The sequence below is a fragment of the Anas platyrhynchos genome, chromosome 3 (genome assembly GCF_047663525.1).
Source record: "Anas platyrhynchos isolate ZD024472 breed Pekin duck chromosome 3, IASCAAS_PekinDuck_T2T, whole genome shotgun sequence".
NCBI classification, from domain to species: Eukaryota; Metazoa; Chordata; class Aves; order Anseriformes; family Anatidae; genus Anas; species Anas platyrhynchos.
In genome coordinates this window covers 37125950-37147348 of record NC_092589.1, presented here as the reverse complement: position 1 = coordinate 37147348, position 21399 = coordinate 37125950, and the positions used below count along the sequence as shown (strand labels likewise).

General features: G+C 41.0%; 1 protein-coding gene and 1 long non-coding RNA gene across 4 annotated transcripts in view; one reads left to right on the top strand and one right to left on the bottom strand.

Moving 5' to 3' along the window:
• Positions 1 to 2364: 2364 nt before the first annotated feature.
• Positions 2365 to 11679, bottom strand: LOC140001999 (uncharacterized). The gene is made up of 3 exons (XR_011807840.1): positions 11338 to 11679; positions 10549 to 10635; positions 2365 to 3041 (listed from the first exon to the last, which is right to left on the bottom strand). It is a non-coding gene; the product is annotated as an uncharacterized lncRNA (long non-coding RNA).
• A 54-nt stretch (positions 11680 to 11733) lies between these two features.
• MOCS1 (molybdenum cofactor synthesis 1) overlaps positions 11734 to 21399 on the top strand; it is a 32215-nt gene continuing 22549 nt past the window's right edge. For 2 of the 3 annotated variants that reach the window (XM_027454044.3, XM_027454045.3), the window contains exons 1-3: positions 11734 to 11891; positions 17823 to 17955; positions 18597 to 18764. In XM_027454044.3, coding sequence (XP_027309845.3) covers positions 11772 to 11891; positions 17823 to 17955; positions 18597 to 18764 — 421 coding nt within the window. In that variant the 5' untranslated portion in view covers positions 11734 to 11771. Of the gene's footprint in view, positions 11892 to 17822; positions 17956 to 18596; positions 18765 to 21399 lie in introns of those variants that run through there. The other variant, XM_027454043.3, reaches the window with a different exon arrangement.

Genomic DNA, 21399 nt, shown 5'->3' with positions numbered 1-21399 from the left:
AGATGCAAAGCACACACTGAACAGGGAAACAATGGACCCATGTCTGGCAAGGTTTTTTAAAAAGCTAGTAAAAATCTAGTCTTAAATAGTCCCATGTGATTTGAGGATAAGATATTGTATTTTCTATTTAAGAATGGAATAGTGGGGTGATTCAGATAATAACTGGCCTATTATTTTGACCTCAGATGCATGCAGGACAATATTTTTTCCTCTGTAATTTTTTTTAATGGTATGAAAGTACCTGGAAAACAAAATAAAACATATACTGAATTTAGGAAGCACAAATTTTACAGATTATTTTAATATATTATTTGGTAAAATTAATACCATTTTAGAGAAGAGAAAAGCAATTATACAAGTCTTGCTTTGTAAAGGTGGTGCTGAATGACAAATAATTCAATTTGAGAGATTAGGCTCAGAAGAGAATGGCAAATTGGTTAAGAACTACCTAAAAATGACAAAAACACTTTGCTGAAACAGAAGGGCTGGAAAGAGATGACTAGCAGAGCTCTTCAGGGTTTGACTTCAGTCTTTTCCTGTCAAGTATTTCCAGTAATGATGTTGCCTCAGAAATCCGGTGCTCTGATGAAATTTGTTCCATACACTCTGCAGCCATTAGTAAATCAGAGGCGTACTGAATATCAGGAAAAACTGGATTACCATGAGTAATAGAAATGAGATGAAATTAAGTTGCACAAAACAGAAGGTCGTGCATGTGCAGCATAAATTATTGCTTGTTCCTCGGCAATGAAATGACAGAAAATCCCATGTTTACTACTCAGCTACCTGCTTGTACGTAGCTTGTCTATTACCAACACGTAACAGTATTCAAAAAGAAAAATACACCTTGGGATCATATTATGAAATAGATTTCCACCAGCATATGTACTGAGAAAGAATTAATTTTAATATATAAGGGAGAGTTCAGATTTAAGCTGCTGCAATGATGTATCCCAGAAGGTACCTCTAAGCAGCCACGCAGATGAAGATAAGGATTATCTTCTTTCTTAATACTGGAAAGAAGCAAACAGAGTGTTGGATTGTGTAGAAAAATGAACAATGTATGTGCCATGTCTAATGGCACTGGGAGTTTATAGCACTGTTACATGTCTGAGGGCCTCCAGGAATGACTTGGCCAAAAAGCAGCAATGCTCACGGGGCTCACTGCACCTAAAGAATCGTAAGAACAGCTTCAATCACCCAAGAGCAAAATGAATTATGGCAGAACAAGTGCAGGGAAATGCTTTCCATTTCCCTGCTTACCCTAACAGCACAGGAACCTAAAAGAGGTGCGTTTCTTTCAACTGCTCTGAAAAGGGGTACACATTAATGGAAACTGGGACAAAGATGTATATACAGACAGAAGCCAACTTGTGCATAAACTACGGATAATGTTGGGAGGGTCCAATCCTAGAAGAGGCTTACAGCCATCAGAGCTCCTTGGCTCTAAACCAGTTTCTCAGCAACAGCAAAGGTTCAAGCTGGTGATGTGGCCATCTCCAACAGCAGGGGACTCACCTTGATGATCCTCAGAATCTTACTAAGTTCTGTCTTAGTAAGTTTCACAGGGAATATTTTTAGCCAGCTTTTCCCCTCTCCCTTCTTTTCTCCCCCTCTGACAAGTACCGCTGTGATTATTAAAAGTGTTACTAGAAAAAGAGATGCAGAAAGGCTAGCAGGCAGCGAAACAGAATTATAAAACTCTGTTAATGGTGGTAACTCAGCCACTTAGGAAGATAAGCAGAGAGAGTATGAAATGCCAGTGGCTCTTGTTTTGGCATTACCTCTGTTGCAATATTTCTGCTTAGAATTACTTTTTGCACATTCTCATTCTCAAGACTCTCAGTTTGAACAAAGTCTCTGTAAACTTCCTCAAGACTGAGTTAATATTCTGATCATACATAAATTAGGAGGACAAGGAGCATATCCTTCCTATTAATCCAAGGACAAACTTTTTTCTCCAATTTAGCTGAAAAATTGGATCAAAGGGCTCAGTACTCTGTAGCCCTGTTCACTCATGCAGTCATTTACCAGTGCAAGATGATTGCAAATTGTTGTACAAGGCAAAAGCCAATGATGAAGCAACTGCTTGGATTATATCTTCTATTTAAAGGACTCTCTCTTCCCCCTCCAGGCATAAATCGTATTAACAAATAATGTTAGCTGTTAAACAGTTTAGTTCTTCCGAAGAAGCAGACAAACCCGCTGCCAAATTGCCTTTTTCCAAGGGAACATGTTCCACTCCATATTTTCCTGAAGTCTAAATTTTTAATGAAAAATTCTGAGAAAAAGCTTGCTGTTATTTTGTTATATTTTACATTTTTGCAAATATGTAAAAAGAAAGGAAATATATGTCGGGAAAAAAGCTGTACATACAATATTTAAAGTACTAATAAGGAAACAGAGCAAATACACTCTCAAGGTGTTCAAATTTACATACCAAAGATGATAGATTAGAATGAGCCAAAGATTAGAACATTTAATTTAATATTACAGCTATGTTTTGTCCTAAAATAAGTAAAACAGGTTTAATTGGGTTTTGTTGTTCCTTGCATACTAACCATCTTAAAGGGAAGGCTTTATTATGGCTATGTTCTAGATTACAATTTCCTATGCTAGTCAAATATATTGACAGCAAAAACAAACTGCACTGAAGTTTCCAGAACATTTCGTTGTCATGACCCACGATTAGTTAATGATTTACAGAAAGTGGAGCCACTCCAGCTGGGTGAAAATGTGTGGACTGGCATCAGGTCCTGAAGGATCGGGGTTCATTTTCTTTTCTTATGTCTCTTCCCCAGCTCCCTGGCCTTTCTTCTGTCACTCTTCTTGCCAAGTCAGAACTAAGTTCTTCAGGAGAGATGCTGTCTCCTCTGATGGGTCAGCATAAGGACTTTCGTATGGCCTGCCTGTGACAGGATTTTTGTAGCTTTTCCTGTGTGCTTGTTTGTATCCTTCTGTTCATCCACAGGTTCTGCTTGCTGCCACTACCAACCAAAGAGGTCAGGGTCTTCCAGTCTTCCCATGATGTGTCCAAATGCCTACGCAATAGTAAATACATCCTAATGCAGAAAAATTAGGAATTTGTATACGTGCATTTTGTTCCTACCCTGTACACAAGCATATTTAGCTGTTGGAGCAGTGAAGCGTTAGGATGCACTTGGGTCTGTGATAGGAAAAAAGGTTTGGTGTCAATGCGCTGTGGCAGTTTTACTGCGATGCTACTTCTTCCTGCCCCTGAGGTGTTTCAGAACAAATGAAATGCTGGCTGTTAGCAAGTGGCAGCTGCACTTTGAGCTAGGGGCTGCAGGATCCCAGCTACCAGACTACAGTGATGGGAGAAGGCAGAAAAAGGCACTGGCAGTAAAAGTGAAAAGGCATGACTGTTTCACGTCCTTAATGAGAACTCCGTTATTTAGTTCTGCTTCAGCTGTCTTGACATTCTTTCCAAAACCACATCAGCAGTGCCAAACAAGCAAAGAGCTAACGTTTCTGTGCTAGCAGGAAAGCAGGAGCTCCAGAAGCAGAACAATTTCATCAGCTCCTCGCTGCACCCACACAAATGATCTCTGTTCCGATGCAGATGCGGTGGCACTACCTGTATGTCTGTGCTTCCCTTCAGCTGAGCTGGCACCTCTGCAGGTGCAGGCTATGCAGCACGTGACTGTATGTGCTCTGCTAGCTTCAGCTCAGCAGGGTCCTGCCCTGCTATGCCACGCACTACAGGTAGTGTGTTCAGCACCAAAAGAGTGGAGCTATCCCCCAGGAACCCGGCTGACACCACGAGCTGCTTTAAAGACAGTTATCCTCCCTAAGATGTGTAAACTGAAAAAGGGCTTTCTCTGGACTGCTAACAAATGAGGCACGGAGCTGCTTTCATATTTGTCCCAAAGTCACCTCTGATTCAAAATCCATTTCTGGTAGAAGGAATCTGAACTATGCAGGTTTCCTGTCCTCTGTAACTTTGCCAGAGTCCAAAGGAAAAGTCTATAATGAAGCTCTCATAAGTGAGTGAATGCAAAATAAATTAGGTTACTATAATTAAATAAATGTGAGGATTTAAACAGCCTGATTAAATCAATGTTCCTTAGACAATTGGAGGGGGAACCATGAAAGGAAATTATTTTGTTTAGTTATCAGTCCTTGTGGCTACAAAGTTATTAACTGTCACTGGGACGGGCGTACAAATTCCAGCCAAAGAAAGGTACAGGGAGAGTCAAATCACTTCCAGGCTGGAATTAAAGTTGCAAGCGTAGCCTTTGGAAATTACAGGTAATGAGGTTGTAAATCAGCTCTTTTCTCAGAGGCAGGGTTGCACACAAGGAAAAAAAAATAAAGAAAGTTTGAAGACACCTCACTTGTCCTGGTGACCACAGAGGGACATCTCAGTATTACAATTAGAGGTCCTAACCTATGAAATATGTGAACATCTGAGCTTTCAGACAGCAAGGTTTCTAACAAAGGTTGCCCTAGGAATCATTGCCTTTTTTTTTCTTTTTTTTTCCCTGTAACTGTGAGCATTTATTTCTGCCCACTGATAAATTCTTGTGTAGAAATATATTTCTCTCACTCCCCTATCTCAGATGCAGAGCGGGCAGATGGGAGGAATGAAAGGTAAAGGTGAGGGGTTGGAAATAAGGGCTAGTAAAGGGGGTGGGCAGTGGAACAGGTGAGCAGAAGCTGAGAGATGAATTTAAGAGAGTGGAAACAATAATAAAGTAAATAAACTTTGAGAAGGAACACTTATGTAAGGGAATGAACCCAGAGTAGGCAGAGATGGATGCCAAAACCAGGGCTATTTATTTCCCTAGCTACCTGATTTTGCAACTTTAACTTCAGAATTGGCTGTGGAGGAGAATAGCCTACAATTCTGCTATTAAATTTCAAGGCTGGGGAAAAGAAAATAGAGGGAACTGCTATTACCCAATAGGGTGTGGGTTTGCAGCAGTGGACATCTGAAACTCCAAAGCAGTAACTGTCCTTTCTGTCAGTTCCAAGTCCCTCTGAACCTTCAGGCTGATGGTCTTTCTTTTACCTCTTTCTGTCCTGTTTTAAGAAATCTGACTGTTTTTCAAAGGTGCTATGTTGCATTACAGAGAGAGCTTCAATTATGTGGAGGAAAATACATCATGTTAAAGCATGCTGGAATCTTATGGAACAGTTACACAATTTAACTGAAAAGACGCAAAGTCCCTGGGTCTAAAGGTTATTTGGCTTCTTGAATGTGTAGATGTCATTTTCAGCTGTATCCGAAACCTAAAGTAAATACTAAAATCAAGAATCTTAGCCCCACTCCTCTGCTAAGTCCTTTTTCTCTCCGTTTTTTGTCATGCTGCATTTAAGTGAAATGCTCAGCCTTCCTCACGGGTATCACCCGAATGCTGTGTGTATTGATTCACGACAGCAAAATGCGGACTGACTGCCGAGCACTGTTGGGTGTCTTTTGGAAGAGGAAGTCTTCATCAAGATAAAGTTATTTTCTTTGGCCAGAAGAAGAAATAAGGTTGTAAACAGCAGCAACACAAAACCTCTTTGACTCAAATTTATAGTGCCAAAAGAGGCTTTAGTGCACTGATCTTTCCAGATTTTGAAAACAGGCAAAGCTGCCAAGCTCAACAGAAAAGAAGGAAAAAAAATTAAAAAGGCATTCCACTGTCTAAGATGGACAGACTTTCCAGTAAACAAGAGTCCATTCAGGTCATCATTGAACCAGCTTGTTCCACTTTCATGTCTTATTTTATAATTAATTTTCTTGTTTGCTTGCTTGTTTTGTTTTGTTTTTAACTTTACACCCACAGGGTTTGAAGCTGAAATGAAGGGGTCAGAAGATCAAACTTCCAGGGCTGAAGTCCTAATGAATACATCACTAGCTATGAGGAAATACAAAGTTAATAAAATGCCTTAAGTGCATCCTTCCTGTGGAATAAATAACTCATTCTCACTTCCCCACAGTGGAGTATTTCAGAGACCCAGTGGTTAGCCAGGTCTGAGCAATTACCACTGCAGTGAGTGAAAAGCTTCAGAAGAGCAGCTACTACAGAAAATAAAGGCTTTGACCTCCCAAATACACTGGGCATAGGTGTTGTAACTTTTGAAACCTCTGGCCTGGTGGCTTCGCTGAGGTTAGACTGGCTGCCATTGTTTAGATTGTAATCTCTCAAGGGCTTGATTTTCTGGAAGCTAATAGACTTTGTAGTCTATTTGTAGTGAAGGTGAGTAGCAGGAACTAAATTCTCTTCTCTAAAGACAACATTTCAGGCTTCTTTTTCCTTCATCAAAGAGACAAAACAATGAAAAAAAAAATAAATCTTTCCCAAAACATTGTCACATTTTGACTTTTTCTGGATACGCAGCTTATAAACTGGCAGTACAGAAACCTTTGGGAGAAGAAGAAATGTGAAGAGGAGAGAGTGAATCTACAAACAGCTCCTTCCCTTATATTTTTTTATTTTTTCACAAGATGATAGCCAAAGATGTGACAGGGAAATATTCAGTGAGATTCTTTTTGCTTAATCACAGTTCTTTATTGTGATTTGCAAGAGCTGATAATCCCGTAGCGCCTAGGGGATATGAAATGACAGAGAGAAATATCTGTGGAAAGCTAAATTGGGAAATGACTTACAGTATCTGCAAAAATATAATCTTTGATATAAACACCTACAAAACAATAATGTCACCAGCCCACAAAGATGCCCTGATGTTTTTATTATTTAGTTTTATTTTATTTTTTTCCATTTTTTTTGCATTGCGACTTTCTAACTTGACAAAGCCCTTTGGATATAAATTAACTTTCTTGGAATGCTGTTTGCTACGGTTTAACTTACCTTGAGGGGATGCTTAACAGGCTGGAAGTGTGCTTCTTTAGCAAAAAAATAGGCAGAAAATAAATCCTTTCCTAGGTAGATGGTACTGTGTTGTTGTGAAAGTTACAGGGCAGGTAGACATTAGAACTTAGGATGAACCAAACTGATTTCCAAGAGGCTTCAAAGAAAGCACACAAAAAAAGTCTGGAAACTTTTTGTTGGGATGTGAAGAAGAGTTTTCCCTGTTACGAATGATCATTCTTGCTTTAAAGCAAATGTGGAAAATATCCATCATATGTCATATGATCAGATTTCCAGCTAACTAAACAGCTGTTTCAAACACAAGGACCAACACCCGCATTGGAAAAGAGGTAGAACTGGAGCTACCTGAGGTAGCCCCACAGAAGTTAAGCTGAGACAGGATTTGACTCTGTCTAAACTTTCCTTTGGTTATATCTGTGACAACCTTGTTTGGTGGGGTTGTTCTGTGTCACTGTATTTATTTATTTATTTTACATTTCTCAGGGTTTAAACATGATAAGCATCCAGTTAGACCAGCAAAGCTGTGGTCAGCCCATAAAAATGACCTGCTTATCAGTAACTTTGTGTAAAGGGTGGAACTCTTGCTCCAGATTTATAAATAAATAAATAAACAAATAAGATATAGAACAGGAGGGCTAAAAGTGCTACTATTCCTCAGTTGTGTCATGCTGAATGCTTGGTGATAGCATTTCATGTAAAGGAAGAAATCCCAGGGAGAAGAGAAGAGTCATACAGAAATAAAAAAGTCAAACTCAGAGTAAATATATTTACCCTTCCTTCCTTCCTTCCTTGATTTCCTCCCTCCCTTTCAACTTTTCCCTCTCCCCTCCTTCCTTCCTTCATTTTTCCTCCCTCCCTTTCCCCCCTTTCCTACTGATAACACCCTCTGGCTTTTATGCATTTCTTGATTCTCTTTTTGTAGTGTAGCAGCGTGAAGGTAAATATAGACTTAGATTTATCACGTACAATCAGTTGGATTTGTTGGTATCCTACAGCCCATGGACATTATATACTGTTTTATCAGTCAAATAGGGAATGCTGAAACATTCATCTTTATGTGTTGCGTAGTGTTAAATTAATGTTCTTTCTTTTATTATTGTTGTGAGTATAAAAATTGGTAGACATCAAAGAAAATACAGCAAAGAAGGAGGGACAATAAGATGAGGGAAGAGAGGGTTTCTCCAGCACACAGAAGAAAAAGAGGGAGAGAAGAAGACAGCACCAACACCTGTTTTCTAACCACCATGGCTGGCTCCATACCAATGATCTTCAGAGCAGTGTAAGCAGAGTGGCTGGTTTTGTTCTGACTTCTGTACATGCACTGATGCATGTACAAATATTAATCGACATCTTATCTAGGAACACCACAACAGGTGGCAGTGTTCTCATGAGTATTTATAAAATGTCTATTTTTAACAACCACCTCTGTTTTTGACATATCCTTGTTAATTCCATGGCAGCAGAGAACTGTGGATGTTACTCTGTGTCAGCTACCAGGAATAAACACCAGGAAGGCTGTCATGCCTCTTTCTAAAGAGGAAAGCAAACTACAACTGAAATTTCTGCTTTGTCAGCAACCTAGGATTTCTCAACTGCAGATAAGAATATTCATGCAGTACTGTGCTTTGAATTGAAAATTGCTGTGAAGCTCAGGAACAACTGTGATATGTCTTAAGGCAGTCCTTCATGTATGCCCTGATGTTTAACAGCGAATCTCTATCCTAGTGGTATTTTCTTTAAATGAGTGACTATGTTGCTTATTAATAACAGACACAAAGAGGGGCGGCATTCTGCTCTCGCAAAATATAGACAAAATAATTAGAGTTGAATTTTCAAATTCAAGTTAAATTCAATTCCAGTTATTTCCTGCTCAATTTGCAGAAAGCCAGACATGGTTGCTTGCCCTAGGCTTGCTCTAGACTAGGCGTTCTTTTAGCCTTTCCTAACTGTAGCCCCAACACAAGCCCTGGCTCTGTTCCAGCCTCATGCATGGACAGGATCACATCTTCCACCTTGCCCTGTTTTTTGTTCAGGTTCCATGCCCAGTTTCATAAGGTGTTGTGAAACTCTTAATGAATGCCTAGTTTGGAGAGCAATGTAATCATGATTCAGTGTGACAGCTCCACCAGCTCACATGCTATGCTTTCTCCTTGATTTTCTTTTTGTAACTAATTCATTATTAGAAAATATTTAAAGCTTTTTCCTTATTTGAAGCATCGGAGTAGTCCAGCACTTTTTTTTTTTTTGTTCTCTCACAGAGAACACTGGAATATGGACTGGACTCTGCCCTTTCATTGCCAGGGTGGGAGTAATGCTCCTTGGCCAGCAAACTGACTTTTATGAATAGCACAGTGCAGAGTGTCTTAAGAAAAGCTAGATAATTTCTGAATGTGCAACAGTGCTGAATTAGACCCGGAAGGCATTAAGCATGAATTCAGCAAAATCTTGAAACAAATAAACAGCTAAATAAGACATGGGTAATCAAGGCTCCATGTAAGACAGAAAAGAAAGCAGCAGCGGGAAGGGCAGGCAATTGCATTGTTTGGAATTTGGACTACAGAATTACTCTGTACCAAACATAAATGAAAGTCTGCAAAATGTCTGGAAGACAGTTGAAAGCAAAGTGGCAAGTTTCTGTGGATCCTAAAACTGTCTTGGGCTTCACTAAGTGACAGTGCTTTCTTCAGTTAGATGTAGATAAGTATTATTTTGCCGTGGTAGAACATCACACACAACTTTGGATACAATGCAAGAGCATGCCACTGCACAGCATCTTGACCTAAATATACAAACCTCAAAGCTTTAATTTTTCATAGAATACTAGTTCTTCAGACAGCTGCTGAGACAAGCACAGAAACCAAACCTCCAGCTGCTGTCTCAGATGTGCAAAAACACTGACTTTTCATGACCTGTGATATAACTTTATCCCAGTAAAGTTACAAAGGAATCTTCTCAAATGAAGTTGCTCCTCAAATTTATTTTATGGTTTTGTTTAATTCTGGGCGAATGTTTCTGTCAAGCAACAGTAGCTAGTTCTGAGAGTGAGAGGTTGCCTTTGGAGTTGTAAAAGCTAGTTTTATGCTGGTTTAATGAGATATGCCTATATTTGTATGGTATAATAAAACTGGAAAAATACAAGGCTTCAGGCATGCAAAGACATTTCATTTCTTAACTCTCCTGGTATGCTCAGCCTCACCATTTTCACTTAGATTACAGATGTAAGTCAAGCTTAATATAGTCTTTAAATAATCTAAAATAACTATAGAACCAGTCCCTTCACTGTGGGTAGAAACGTTCAAGGGAGAATGATGCCATTTTTTTAGTGTTAGTTAAGCAAATTATAATTTTTGTCCCTTCCTGAGGTGTTGTAATGAATTTTGGTCTTTACTCACTTAACACTTTGTTAAACTTTTTTTTTTTTTTTTTTTTTGCAATTGAAATGTTCACTTAATTGAACAATTATGGCATTTAATATAAAGCTAAATTCCTTTCTATATTTCAGCTGTCATCATCACTTGCTGTTTAATTAAATTCAGGAAATCCTTTAATTACAGTTATTTCTATTCTACAGGGAAAGGTGATGCTTCATAAAGCTACTGTAAATGTAACCATCAAGCTTGCTTCTACATCTTTTGAAAATTGCAATTAAAATCAGTATTTGCCTAGTTATCTTCTCTATTGTTTTGATTTGTGTATGTGTTACCTTGACATCATCCCAGTGAGAGTGGTTTCATAATAGATATTTGTTCACATCATGTCATTCAAGTCTATTTCTTCTCAGATGTCTCACCTTTAAAAAAAAAGAAAAAAAAAAAAAAAAGTTAAATTGAGTTGAACCTTAATGTCTTCCTGTTAGCTTCCATTCAGCCTAGTAACTGAATAAAGTCTAAAGTCTGAATACTAAAGGCTGAATTAGAAGGCAGCATTATGACACAATGCAAGGATTTAAGTATAACCTGAGTAAAGATTTGAACCTGTACCAATACGTGTAGCTACATCTTGAAATAATGGCTGACACAAGCAATTACAGGGCCCAGTTATTCACGCATCAAGTACAGTACAGGTGAAGTGCTAAAGGATTAAGACTGTGGTTACTGAATGCAGGATTTCTCATCCACAGCTCAGCAAAGAATTGTTAATGCTTTTGTAACCATTAGTTGCAAGAGCAAATGCCCTCGAGACAGTAATTTGGTAATGAAAAACTAAATAATTTAAACTGGAAGAGTAAACATGAAAGCAGCATGGTATATAAAGGCATGAGTTGTACTTTAAGCAGCTGTAGCAATCCAAGAGCTGTAAAGTTTCAATGCCAAGAGCAATAAAAGTCATATATGGAAATGTATCTTTTGCAAGTGTAAGTGACACAATTAGGGGAAACTTTGGGGGAACCGAGCCCTCCTTTCAGGTATGAAACAAGTTCAGAACAACTGCCTCAGGTGCAGCCTGGTGCAGTGAGGCCGCGCATTGCAGAGTGCGGGCAGTTGGTACCTACCATCCCCTCCCAAGACGGGGATGGCAGGCCTTGAGACGCTTCTTCATGAGGCCCCGGGCATGTGAAAGGCTGGGTGTGCGGGGCTGGAAAACCAAGAGATTCTGTTTGTGCCCCATGAGACTAGGACAGCACTTCCATCTTTTGACAATGCCTCAAGACTCAGGCAGGACTGAGGCGGAGGGCTGTCCTTTCACAGGGCGCGTTCTCCAGCGTTGATAGCTGGCTTTCTGTCTTTCACTGATAACTGGATTTGGCTGTTTCTCTCTCACTGTCACGACAGTCTCAGGGCTGGCTGAGCGCCATCACCCCCTGAGGGCAGGGGACTACAACCCCCGGCGTGCAGCGCGGCACGGGCGGCCGCTCCCCGCCACCCACGTGATGGCGGGAGGCCGGTGCCGTGCCGGTGCCCCCCCCCGAGCGGCGGCGGCGGCCGCATGGCGGCGGCGTGGGGGCGGCGCGGGGGCTCCGCGCTCCTGCGGGGGGCGCTCGGGGCGGCCCCGGGCCGCGCCTGCAGCACCGGGGCGCCCGTCAGGGCTCCCACCGCCACGGCTCAGGTGAGATAAAGGGAGGGAGGGACGGACGAAGGCTGCGGGGCAGGTGGGGGAAGGCTCTCCCGGTGCGGGGTGGGGGGCTGCCCGGTGGAGGGGTGATAACGGGGTGTGGGGAGCCCCGCGCGGTCCCTGCGAGACCCGTGCTGAGTCATTTGGGGTGGCAGGAGTTAAAGGAGCGTGCCAGCCCGGGCGAAACTTGGCCACCGCTGTGCCCTCGCTGCGTGCGGGGGTGACATTTCAGCCCCCTGCAGCGCACCGCGGCTGGGTGCTGCCCTGCCCGGAGGAGAGGCTGCCCGGTGGCGTTCGCTTTGCCGAAATCCCATTGAAGCGCTTCGGCTGTGCGCGGGGCTGGGGTCCCAGCGGTCACCCGAGCCCTGCAGTGAAAGCAGAGCTGTGTAACAGAAACTGACTGTGACACCCAAACCGATCCCAGATGGCACTTATTGATTTATTTTATTTTTCTTTGTGACTCCGTGGCTGGCTTTAACAAGCACGAAAGAAGCTAAAGCTACCAGCGACAGTCACTGTGTCACCAGCATTCAATGCGTGCGCTACTGTTTTATTTATCTACTGAAAAAGTCAAACGGGGTTGTACAGTGCTTTGTTGAACTCCTACTCGGCGCAGTAATCTAGAGAGCATATTGAGTTTCGTTTTTCTTTTTATTTTTCTTAAACTGTATATATTTTAATAAATTCCGATCAGAATTACTTGTAATTACTTTCAGTAAATCAAGTAGCTCTTACATACAGTCAGGAGTTCTTCCGGAAGACCTTGATTACAATGCCCAGCTCTGAAACCCCTGTTTCCTTTGGGGCGGAAAGCCACAGTGGTTGGAAGCGTGGAAGTGGTTGGGAGATTTGTGTGTGCGGCACAGGAACAGTGACAAGCACGCTGGAGCACTTGCTGATACCCTGCAGGGCATGAGAAGCAAGCCAATGCAAAAGCAAAGACTGTGCAAACTTCTTAACTGTACCATGATACAGTATCTATGAAGTTGTTTGTAAATTGTTTAGAGATAAAACGCAGAACTTGATGATTATTGGACTGGTTAGTCCACATGTTTGAGCCTATTAGTATTCAGATTAGTATTCAGCTCTATTAGATAGAGCTGTCAGTCTTAGAGGTGTGACTGTCATGTCGTACAGGGTGTAATCCCCTTTTTAAGACTAGATAACACCAAGTAGCAACATGCACTCTCTGAGAGCTGCTTTTCCATGCTTGTTTGGCTGTATACAATGTTTTTTTGAGTAATTCACAATTAACAATGGAAAGTTCGATGCCAGCCTGTCATCTTGTACATATGATGGTACATGCCCAAATGATATTACTCAATTAAAAAAAAAAAAAAAGAGGATTATGTATTTCTACTACAAAACAATGTATTTTCCACCACAATAGCCAAATAGCATTTGTACTTCTTTATTGTAAGCTACAAGTTTACAGGAAAAAAAAAAAAAAGGAAGAGAGGTTTCTTGAGGTAGTGGAACTTCAAAGCAGTAACATAACATTAAGGAAATTAGCACTGTGGTTTTTTTTACCCCTTTGTAGATGTATAATTTCCAGTAATTGTCTTTGGCATCCTGCTATGAAGCTTCCTTTCCGCTTCTGCTCATGTAGATCATGTAATTCAAACATGGCTAGCTGAAATTTTCTGTGATCTCAATGAAGTCTTCACCACTGGGATAAAGGGAAGAGCCCAGCTTGCCTAGAGAAGACCTGATGTGGCCTTTCTTCTTGGCCAGTCATGCCTGAAACTCCCTGTGTCCTGGAGCTCCATTTTGTGGGTAGCTGGTCAAAGTCTGTGAGCAGCACTTTCTGTGCCAGAAGCCAGAACTGAAGCATGTTGTTTAGGGCCAACTTGTGCAGCAGTTGCGGAGCCCTCAGAAAAACATTTGTCTTGGACTTTTCAGCTCAGACCTCATTCTGGCACTTGACCTACTTAGACCCATTTCAGCCTCTGTGGTTGTATAATTTCCAGGTTGAACAAGGACACTCTGCCACTTCTTCCCTACCCAAGATGTTAAAGGTGAGGCATGAAACAGAAGAGCTTTTGCTGAGTTGTCTCTGTGATGCTGTCCCAGAGCATGAGGCATTATACTGAGGGGACAGCACTGGTGCATAGACCAACACGACTGAGAAGGGCCAGCAGGGTTTGGCAGCAGAAGCCATGCCAATGCTGATGTAAGTGCATAGGTTCTGGTGCTCCCTGAGACCTGTCCAAAAGAAACGTTCGCAAGCATTACTGTTTCAGAGCGCACAAATGTCACTGGGATAAGGTGAAGGTAGAAGGCTAGAGAAAGTTTAGTACTTGATCTTCAGCTTGATAAATAGATAAAGTTTTACTCTCTTCCCCTTGGGTTTAACTGAGCCTTTCCAGTATCTGTCAGTTTCTGGTGGTCCTGATGGTTAGTAATAATTCTGGTGGCAGCTTCCAATTTTGCTGCATTGTTAGAAGAGTTTTAGAAATTGCAGGTGAATTGGCAGGTCTGAAGGGTTGACAGCTTGTCAAAATATAGCTGCTAGGTGCAGTCATCTAAGCTCTCATTCTTTCGGTACTGGTTTAGAACATAGGATTGACAGCCCAGAGATTGAAATTACCTTTTCCTAGATCAGTTGTAGCACACTGTGACAGGGCATATTCCTATGTGCAGAAGTGTCTCCTGTCAACTGCGGAGAAGGGAATTAGGGGCTGGGAGATTATAACTATCGCTTTTAAGTGAAAAAGTTATCTGGTTGGACATTGATATGTTAGACACCTTCTTTCCCAACTTTAGGGAACTGAATAACCCATTCCCTGTAGCCTGGGAACTGTAGCTGGCAACTTTTCCTTTTTCTGTGCCCTGATGGCTCACTCAGAGGCTGCATGTGACTCTAGGTTCAGCCTCATCATATTTTACCCCTTCACAAAATCCTGCTTACCCAACTGCCTGAGAGTGAGCTTCGTCCTTGCCCAGAGTTACTGGGAAAGCAGCTGAGTTTTCAACCCTGACATTTGGTCCTCCCTAAGAAATTGATTTAAAAACAAAAAAAGTGTCAGTTCTGGGTACGCTGGCAGATTTGGTAATACAGGAGCTGAGCCGGCTGGAGCTCAACCTGGACACTCCTGAACTCCTCTCCTCATGGGTGTCTCCTAATTCCTCCTTGCTGACATCAAACTGGACAAAAAGTGTTCTAACATCTTAAAAATGTCATCCTCAGTTACTCTTTCCTCCCAGACGAACCCATCTCTGTATATGAAGGGAAGCTTATGAAAAGAAGTTCTAGTAGCTCTGTAAAACTTTTGGTTTTAACCATTCCCATTGTGTAAGTATCTTGTAGCAAGAGACAGAAGTTGTTATCTCCAACAGGAACTGTAAGGAATCTTAACACCAGCTGCCTGGTGAGTGCCTGTTCTTTAAATGCTGCTTCTTGAAGGTAAATTTCAGAGTAATTACTGAAGGTCAGTGTTATTCAGCATGTAAGTCCTTTCACTCTAGTTTCTTGTCGGTAGCAACCACCCACGTGGATGGAAGGAACAGAAAAAAACATTGCTTCCTGCATCCCACGCCACTGAAAGTTTCTTCATGAAAATAGGAAATTCTTTAAGCATGTTATTGTCTTTGAAAAGAAAGTGTGCTGTTTTGGCATCCATTCTATAAATTCGCTAGTTTCCTTGTCTTGCAAAGGACAGCGCGTCACTTTTTTTCTTGCCTGTAGTTCTCATTCTAAAACAGAGGGGCAGGAGGTTGACACTGTTCTGCCTTCAAGTGCTGTGGGTAAGGAAGCCTGGTCTTGCAGAAGGTGCAAAAATGAGTGACTAAGAAAGAAATAGGGGAGGAGTGCTCCTGCAGGGAGGACTAAAATCTTAATAAGCATAAGACTGCTTTCCCTCTCAAATATGGTCACCTTTCTAAAATGATAGGAAGCAGAACATCGGAAATCCAACCTGGCCGGAAAGCAGTGTGGTTTTCAAAGAAAATGCTGCAATGTGGATTTCAGTGAAAATACTTTTGTGTTATGATTTTTGAGATTGGCAGTATTTAAAGTGTCCTCGGGTTTAGTCTGTTCAGGGTTGAGTTTTCTAACTGGGAAACAACTACAGTTGAAATCTAAGTATTTAGCTGGGCTTTTCTGCTGCTTGTACTCTCAGAAATTTTCAGAGTAAGTACAGAAGAACCATCATTTCTAACAAAGTAAGGTCCCAGCTTTTGATTTCTTGGGGGAAGTAGAGCAGTAGAGAACTTGCAAACAATCCCAGGTGCCCAGGTGGCAGCAATTCCGCAGTGAGATTAAAAACCATGAATTGTTCTGCCTGTGCACGTGTGAAAAGATTCCTGTGCAGTAGTTCACCTACCACCTCGTGTGTATGTCTTAGACTATGAACGTGTGAGCAGTGTGCATGCCTGAGGGTTGACCAATTTTTACAGCTGTTGTCACTGACATCTCTGGTACTGCAGAGGAGGGAAGGCTGGGCCTATGGAGGACTGAGTTTTAACCACTCGGAGGTCTCCAGTTGTGGTTGTTGCGAAACAGAAACTGAAGGAGATTTTTCTTCTGGCAGAAGAGCAATTACTTGGAAACTAGAACCGCTGTTTTATCAGGGTTGAGCAGATGTGTTCTGGGCTCTGAGATCAGCCATTTTGTGTCTTCTTTATCTTCTCTAGCCCTTCCGTGGCCAAAGTTATTCTTAGAGATCTTCTTATCTAACCACAAACCCATTTGGATCAAGAAGCGTAGTAAATTGTTTAAAGGCTGGTGGGATGATTGTGCTGCCAAGAAAGACTGCTTCTGGTGTAAGGTCAACAGCAGCCGTGGTGTTGGCTCAGCTGGAGTCAACATTGCTTCAGCTGCCGGTGGCTGAACTTGAGCCTTCTCCCCAGGTGACCTTTGCTGACCGGCCTGTGTGCTCACCATGGGTGTCCTCTGCCTTCCACCCACCCCAACTCTTAGAAATACTTGCATAATAAAATATTTTGAGGGAAGTTACCAGGGTTATTTAATGTTATAGCTGACCGTTGGGGCTATTTCTGACCACTCTGCGGGATGGACTCCTGTGGTTGCTACTGATGATGACCAGAGCCAGGGAGGTGATGGCCACGGCTGTGTTTGTTTCTGCCCAGTCCCTTGGCATTGCCCCATATTGCCAATTTTAGTGTGGTTGGACATATCACAGGTCTGTTTTGTTCCAGATGGAAATTACGAGTTTTGCTCAGTTAAGCAGTGTCAATACTAGCTAATGCGTCATTTTGTCCAGCTCCTCCTTCTTCATCTTAGATTTTTGTCAAAGCTTTATTTAACCCTTTACCGACTGTGATTATCAAGACTAGCAAGCATGATTTTGACTGGAGGTGCAATTCTGTGGCTGAATTTTTACCTTCATGTTTATTTTTTTTCATAGCATTTTGTACACCACTGTATCCAAAAATGGTTTGGTAGGTGCTTTGTCACTGGAGATGAAGTTCACTGTACTTCCAGGAATCCTTTGTCTCTCCACTGATTTTCTTAGCTAGCTATTCAGTGTTTTTGTGTGGTTTTGTTTGTTTGTGTGTTTTTGTGTGTGATTAACAAGGTCACTGTGAAGGTGGTTCCTGCTAGCAGGGTTCCTGGATCATTGGTTCTAGCAAGTGAAGAGACAAGTGATTGAAAAAGCTACCTTCTCTTCTGCACAAAAAGCCTAAAGCACCTGTGGCAAAGTGGCTATATCTTAAAATGTACAGGGAAAATTTCTAGTACTATTGTATGGAATTAAGTAGGGTGTAAAAATTAATCACTGAATATCTGGGTTTGCCCATGAAGAGAAAACATTGTGTGTTTTTTTTTCTTGTGCTGCTGTCCTGACTGAGGGGAGGAGGGAATTGGATAATAATTATCATTTGAGTTCAAAGTTAATATTTATACATCAAGTTTGTAATAAGGATAGCTATTCAAATGTTTAGCTCTTTCTTTTCATACAGGAACTTCAAAGCTCAGGAAGAGGACGTTTTCTACTAGAACATGCTGCTCCCTTCTCTGCTTTTTTGACAGACAGCTTCGGGCGTCAGCACAACTACTTGCGAATTTCTTTGACAGAGAAATGCAACCTCAGGTGTAAGTGTCTGCTTTTTTGCATAAATCTCTTAGGCACCAGTAGACAGAAACATTGTGCAAATGCCAAGAATTGAGTTAGAATACTAATTGCTGTATTAGCCCTGTGTTATGTTCCTCATCTTGGCAAAACAATGATACAAGATAATTAGAAACCGATTCATGTTGAACTGCTGATAGGAGCAAGCCTCAGGATCTGCCGGAGGCGGGTCTTTCGTCAGACTTGGCATGGTTTGGATGATAGTGTTCATGGCTGTTTGTATACCATATTTAAAGTATGTGATAAGCATGAGAGCTCATACCTAGACAGTCCCACAATTACATCGACAAAGTCTGCAGCAATGTTCCCATTTTGGCAGGTCAGACTGGTGTCTGTCTGAATGCAGGTACAATAGAAATAAGGTTAGCTTTTCCTTTGAAGTGGGTCTATTTCAATTTAAAGACCCATCAAATGAGTCTTGAGCTTTCTTTTGAAACAAGGAAATTGCTTGTAAGATCCGGTGTATGGTCTTATCTGTATTTAGGAAAGGCAGAGTCAGATGACATCCGTTAAAGGTAGTCACAGTTTGTGCGTTTTGCATATCAGTGTTAAATTGACTGCTGCTGAATATTTTTGACATGCATTTCTGTATTCTTTCTTTCAGGTCAGTATTGTATGCCAGAGGAAGGTGTTCAGCTGACTCCAAAATCAGAGCTACTTACTGCTCAGGAGATAATCACCCTAGCCAGACTGTTTGTGAAAGAAGGTGTGGAGAAGATCCGTCTGACGGGAGGAGAGCCACTTATCCGACCTGATGTGGTTGATATTGTAGGTGAGTTCCAAATAAATAAGCCGTATTTCAAAGTGGCTTGCTATATAGTCCTCTGCTTATACACCAATAAATATCTACTAATACAGTCCCACAACCTGAAGAGTATATGTGAAGTGGTGATGATTTTTCCCAACACTGTGAAATGTAAGGTAGTTCCCATTAGAAAACGTCCAATTCTGCTCTTTTGCTTGGATAAAACTTGTCTCTTGTCACTTCATAATGTAACAGCTGAACTTGTGCATTGCGTTCATATTCAACATTTATTAGAACACCTTGCAGTTATGCAGTGTAGGGGTGAAAAATCAAGAACTGATTCGACCAGGTCCTGATGGGGGAAGAGGTGATACTTTTTTACAAACTAGAGGACAAAACAGGTTCTTTTTTGTTTTGTTTGTTTTTTGATGTCACTTGCTCATCTGTGTTTAGTCAGGAATGGCAGGAATGTCTGAGCTTTTGTAGTTATTTTTTTTAGCTATATTTTTATATAGTTATATTTTATAGCTATTGATAAGAATGTGTGCTTCAATGGAAGATAAATTACTGGATAAAACTTTGAAGTCCATCTCCTTTTGATTTATCTTGTGTTGATTGACTGCGTCAGCTTTTATCTCAAGCCAGTTGCTTTTTAACTTGTCCAAAGTATCGTATATTACGGACATTACAACAGCTTGGTGTAGTAGTAATGTATTAGATTACAGCTATGATGGTAGGTGTGCTTTGCTGTATTGTTGGCAGTGGAACTTTTGTTTCTGCAAGTATACTCCTATAAGTGCTGAATTTAAGGAGGGGTTCGCGAAATGTGAAGATCTTGAGAAACGTAGAGTTCCTACTGATAGACTGGACTTTGCTGCATGCAATACTTGGTCTCTGTTCCTGCCCTGTTTTATTCAGAGCAGTGTTATATAGAGAGCTGGAAAAAGCATGGCTGGAGTGAGCTGGCTTGAGCTATGCTTGAATCTCAGTTGTGAGGAGTCCCAAACCTGTACTAACTTCACTTTTTTGGAACTCTGTTTAATAGCATCCTCTTGGATATTTAGTCCATACATGATAAATTATTTGTATTTAGGATTGAGAGTTCTGTGCGCCTTTTAAGAAGTATGGTGCTTGTGTTTCTCGCAATAAAAGGTGTAATTATTTTAGCCATCTTTTTCTAGCCAAAAGGGAAGCAGACTCATAAAATTACATCCAGCTAAAAAAGCTTTATTAATAGTGTTGGTATGAAAACAAATTGAAATCAATACCATTGTCTATTTAGTGCAGTTTTCTTTGCTAGTGCTTGTGCCTTCTTGATTTATCAGCAGTAGCTGATGGCTTTTTATACTGAACACTACCACTCCGATGTTGAAGGTGTACTTTGAGTAGCCAGTTGGATGCAATATAATTCTGTCATTGCTACAATTCTGAACCATTGATATTGGAACGATCAAAAGCTTGTTTTATTTATTTTACTGCAGTGATAGCATTTTCAAAGACTTATTTTTATGGCTAAAGGAGGGAGACAGATCTTTTTGAACCACTGGACTTTAATTATTCTGCCTGTGTTCTTGTTCACAGTTGAACTCTGACAGAATCCTAGTGGTCATTTTATTAACAGATGAGAGGAAATTAGTCAGCTTGAGGTAAAGGTAATGGATGTTAAGATGATTGTACTGTTGCATTAGTTTCTTCTGTAATGAGTTTGTATTATGGCTGTTTTTTTCTCAGCCATGTTAAAAACTTAGAAAATAAAGTCTATATACGCTTCCTCTCTTCTACAACTGTGTTCTATGGTGCACGTTTGGGATCAAGAGTAAGTTGTCAAAACTAAATAGATCACGTCTAACAGCTAGGGGAAAAATCACTGAGGCAAAACAATTCCAAAAATGCTTCCTGCAAGATTTGAAGAATGCAGTTTTATTGAAGCCATATTATCACAAGATAATTACAAAATTGTACCAGAAGTGAGCATCTCAAGCTCTGAAGATCTCTGCTTTGTAATATTATCTCAAGAAATAAATGCCTTATTTTATAACCTGAGGTTGTTGCAGTGTACTGCAAGCAGCAAACAAAAATGTTTGATCCATTCTGTGCCCAAGTGGCAAGAGCTGTGCTTCTCTAGGAGGACTTTTCTTGGCAGTATATTCATTAAATGAGCTACTGCTGCAGGCCAAAAGCTGTCTCTATACTTTGTGCTTTCTGGTTCTTGGGTAAGAACTGAAGAAGCAAAAATTGTGCTGATTCAGGGCTAGCAGAATTATAGCATTTGTGATTCCTTTAACAGGCTGGTAGGAAAAACTTGACTGACATAGAAGGAGGCTGAGGCACAATCAGAAGTTCTGCATTGTTTTATCTAGTGATTCCATGAGTGTCTTCGAATTCAGTATTTAGTCTAAAATATGAGCTGTAGCGGATTACACGGTTCTACTGTACTCTAAAAATCCTACTTCTAGTTACATAGGAAGAAACTGCTGGGCTTAAGATCCAAACACTATTGTCAAGAATTTGAATTCTTCAGGTTTTCTGAAACAGTCTGAGATTGAAAATGTTAATAGAACCTGGGGTGGTGCTGTTAATTTTCATGATGCTGTGCTGTACTGCCCATATTTCCAACCACCTTGCTTAATGTCGACTTGCCCTTGCAGGACTATTTGTTGTT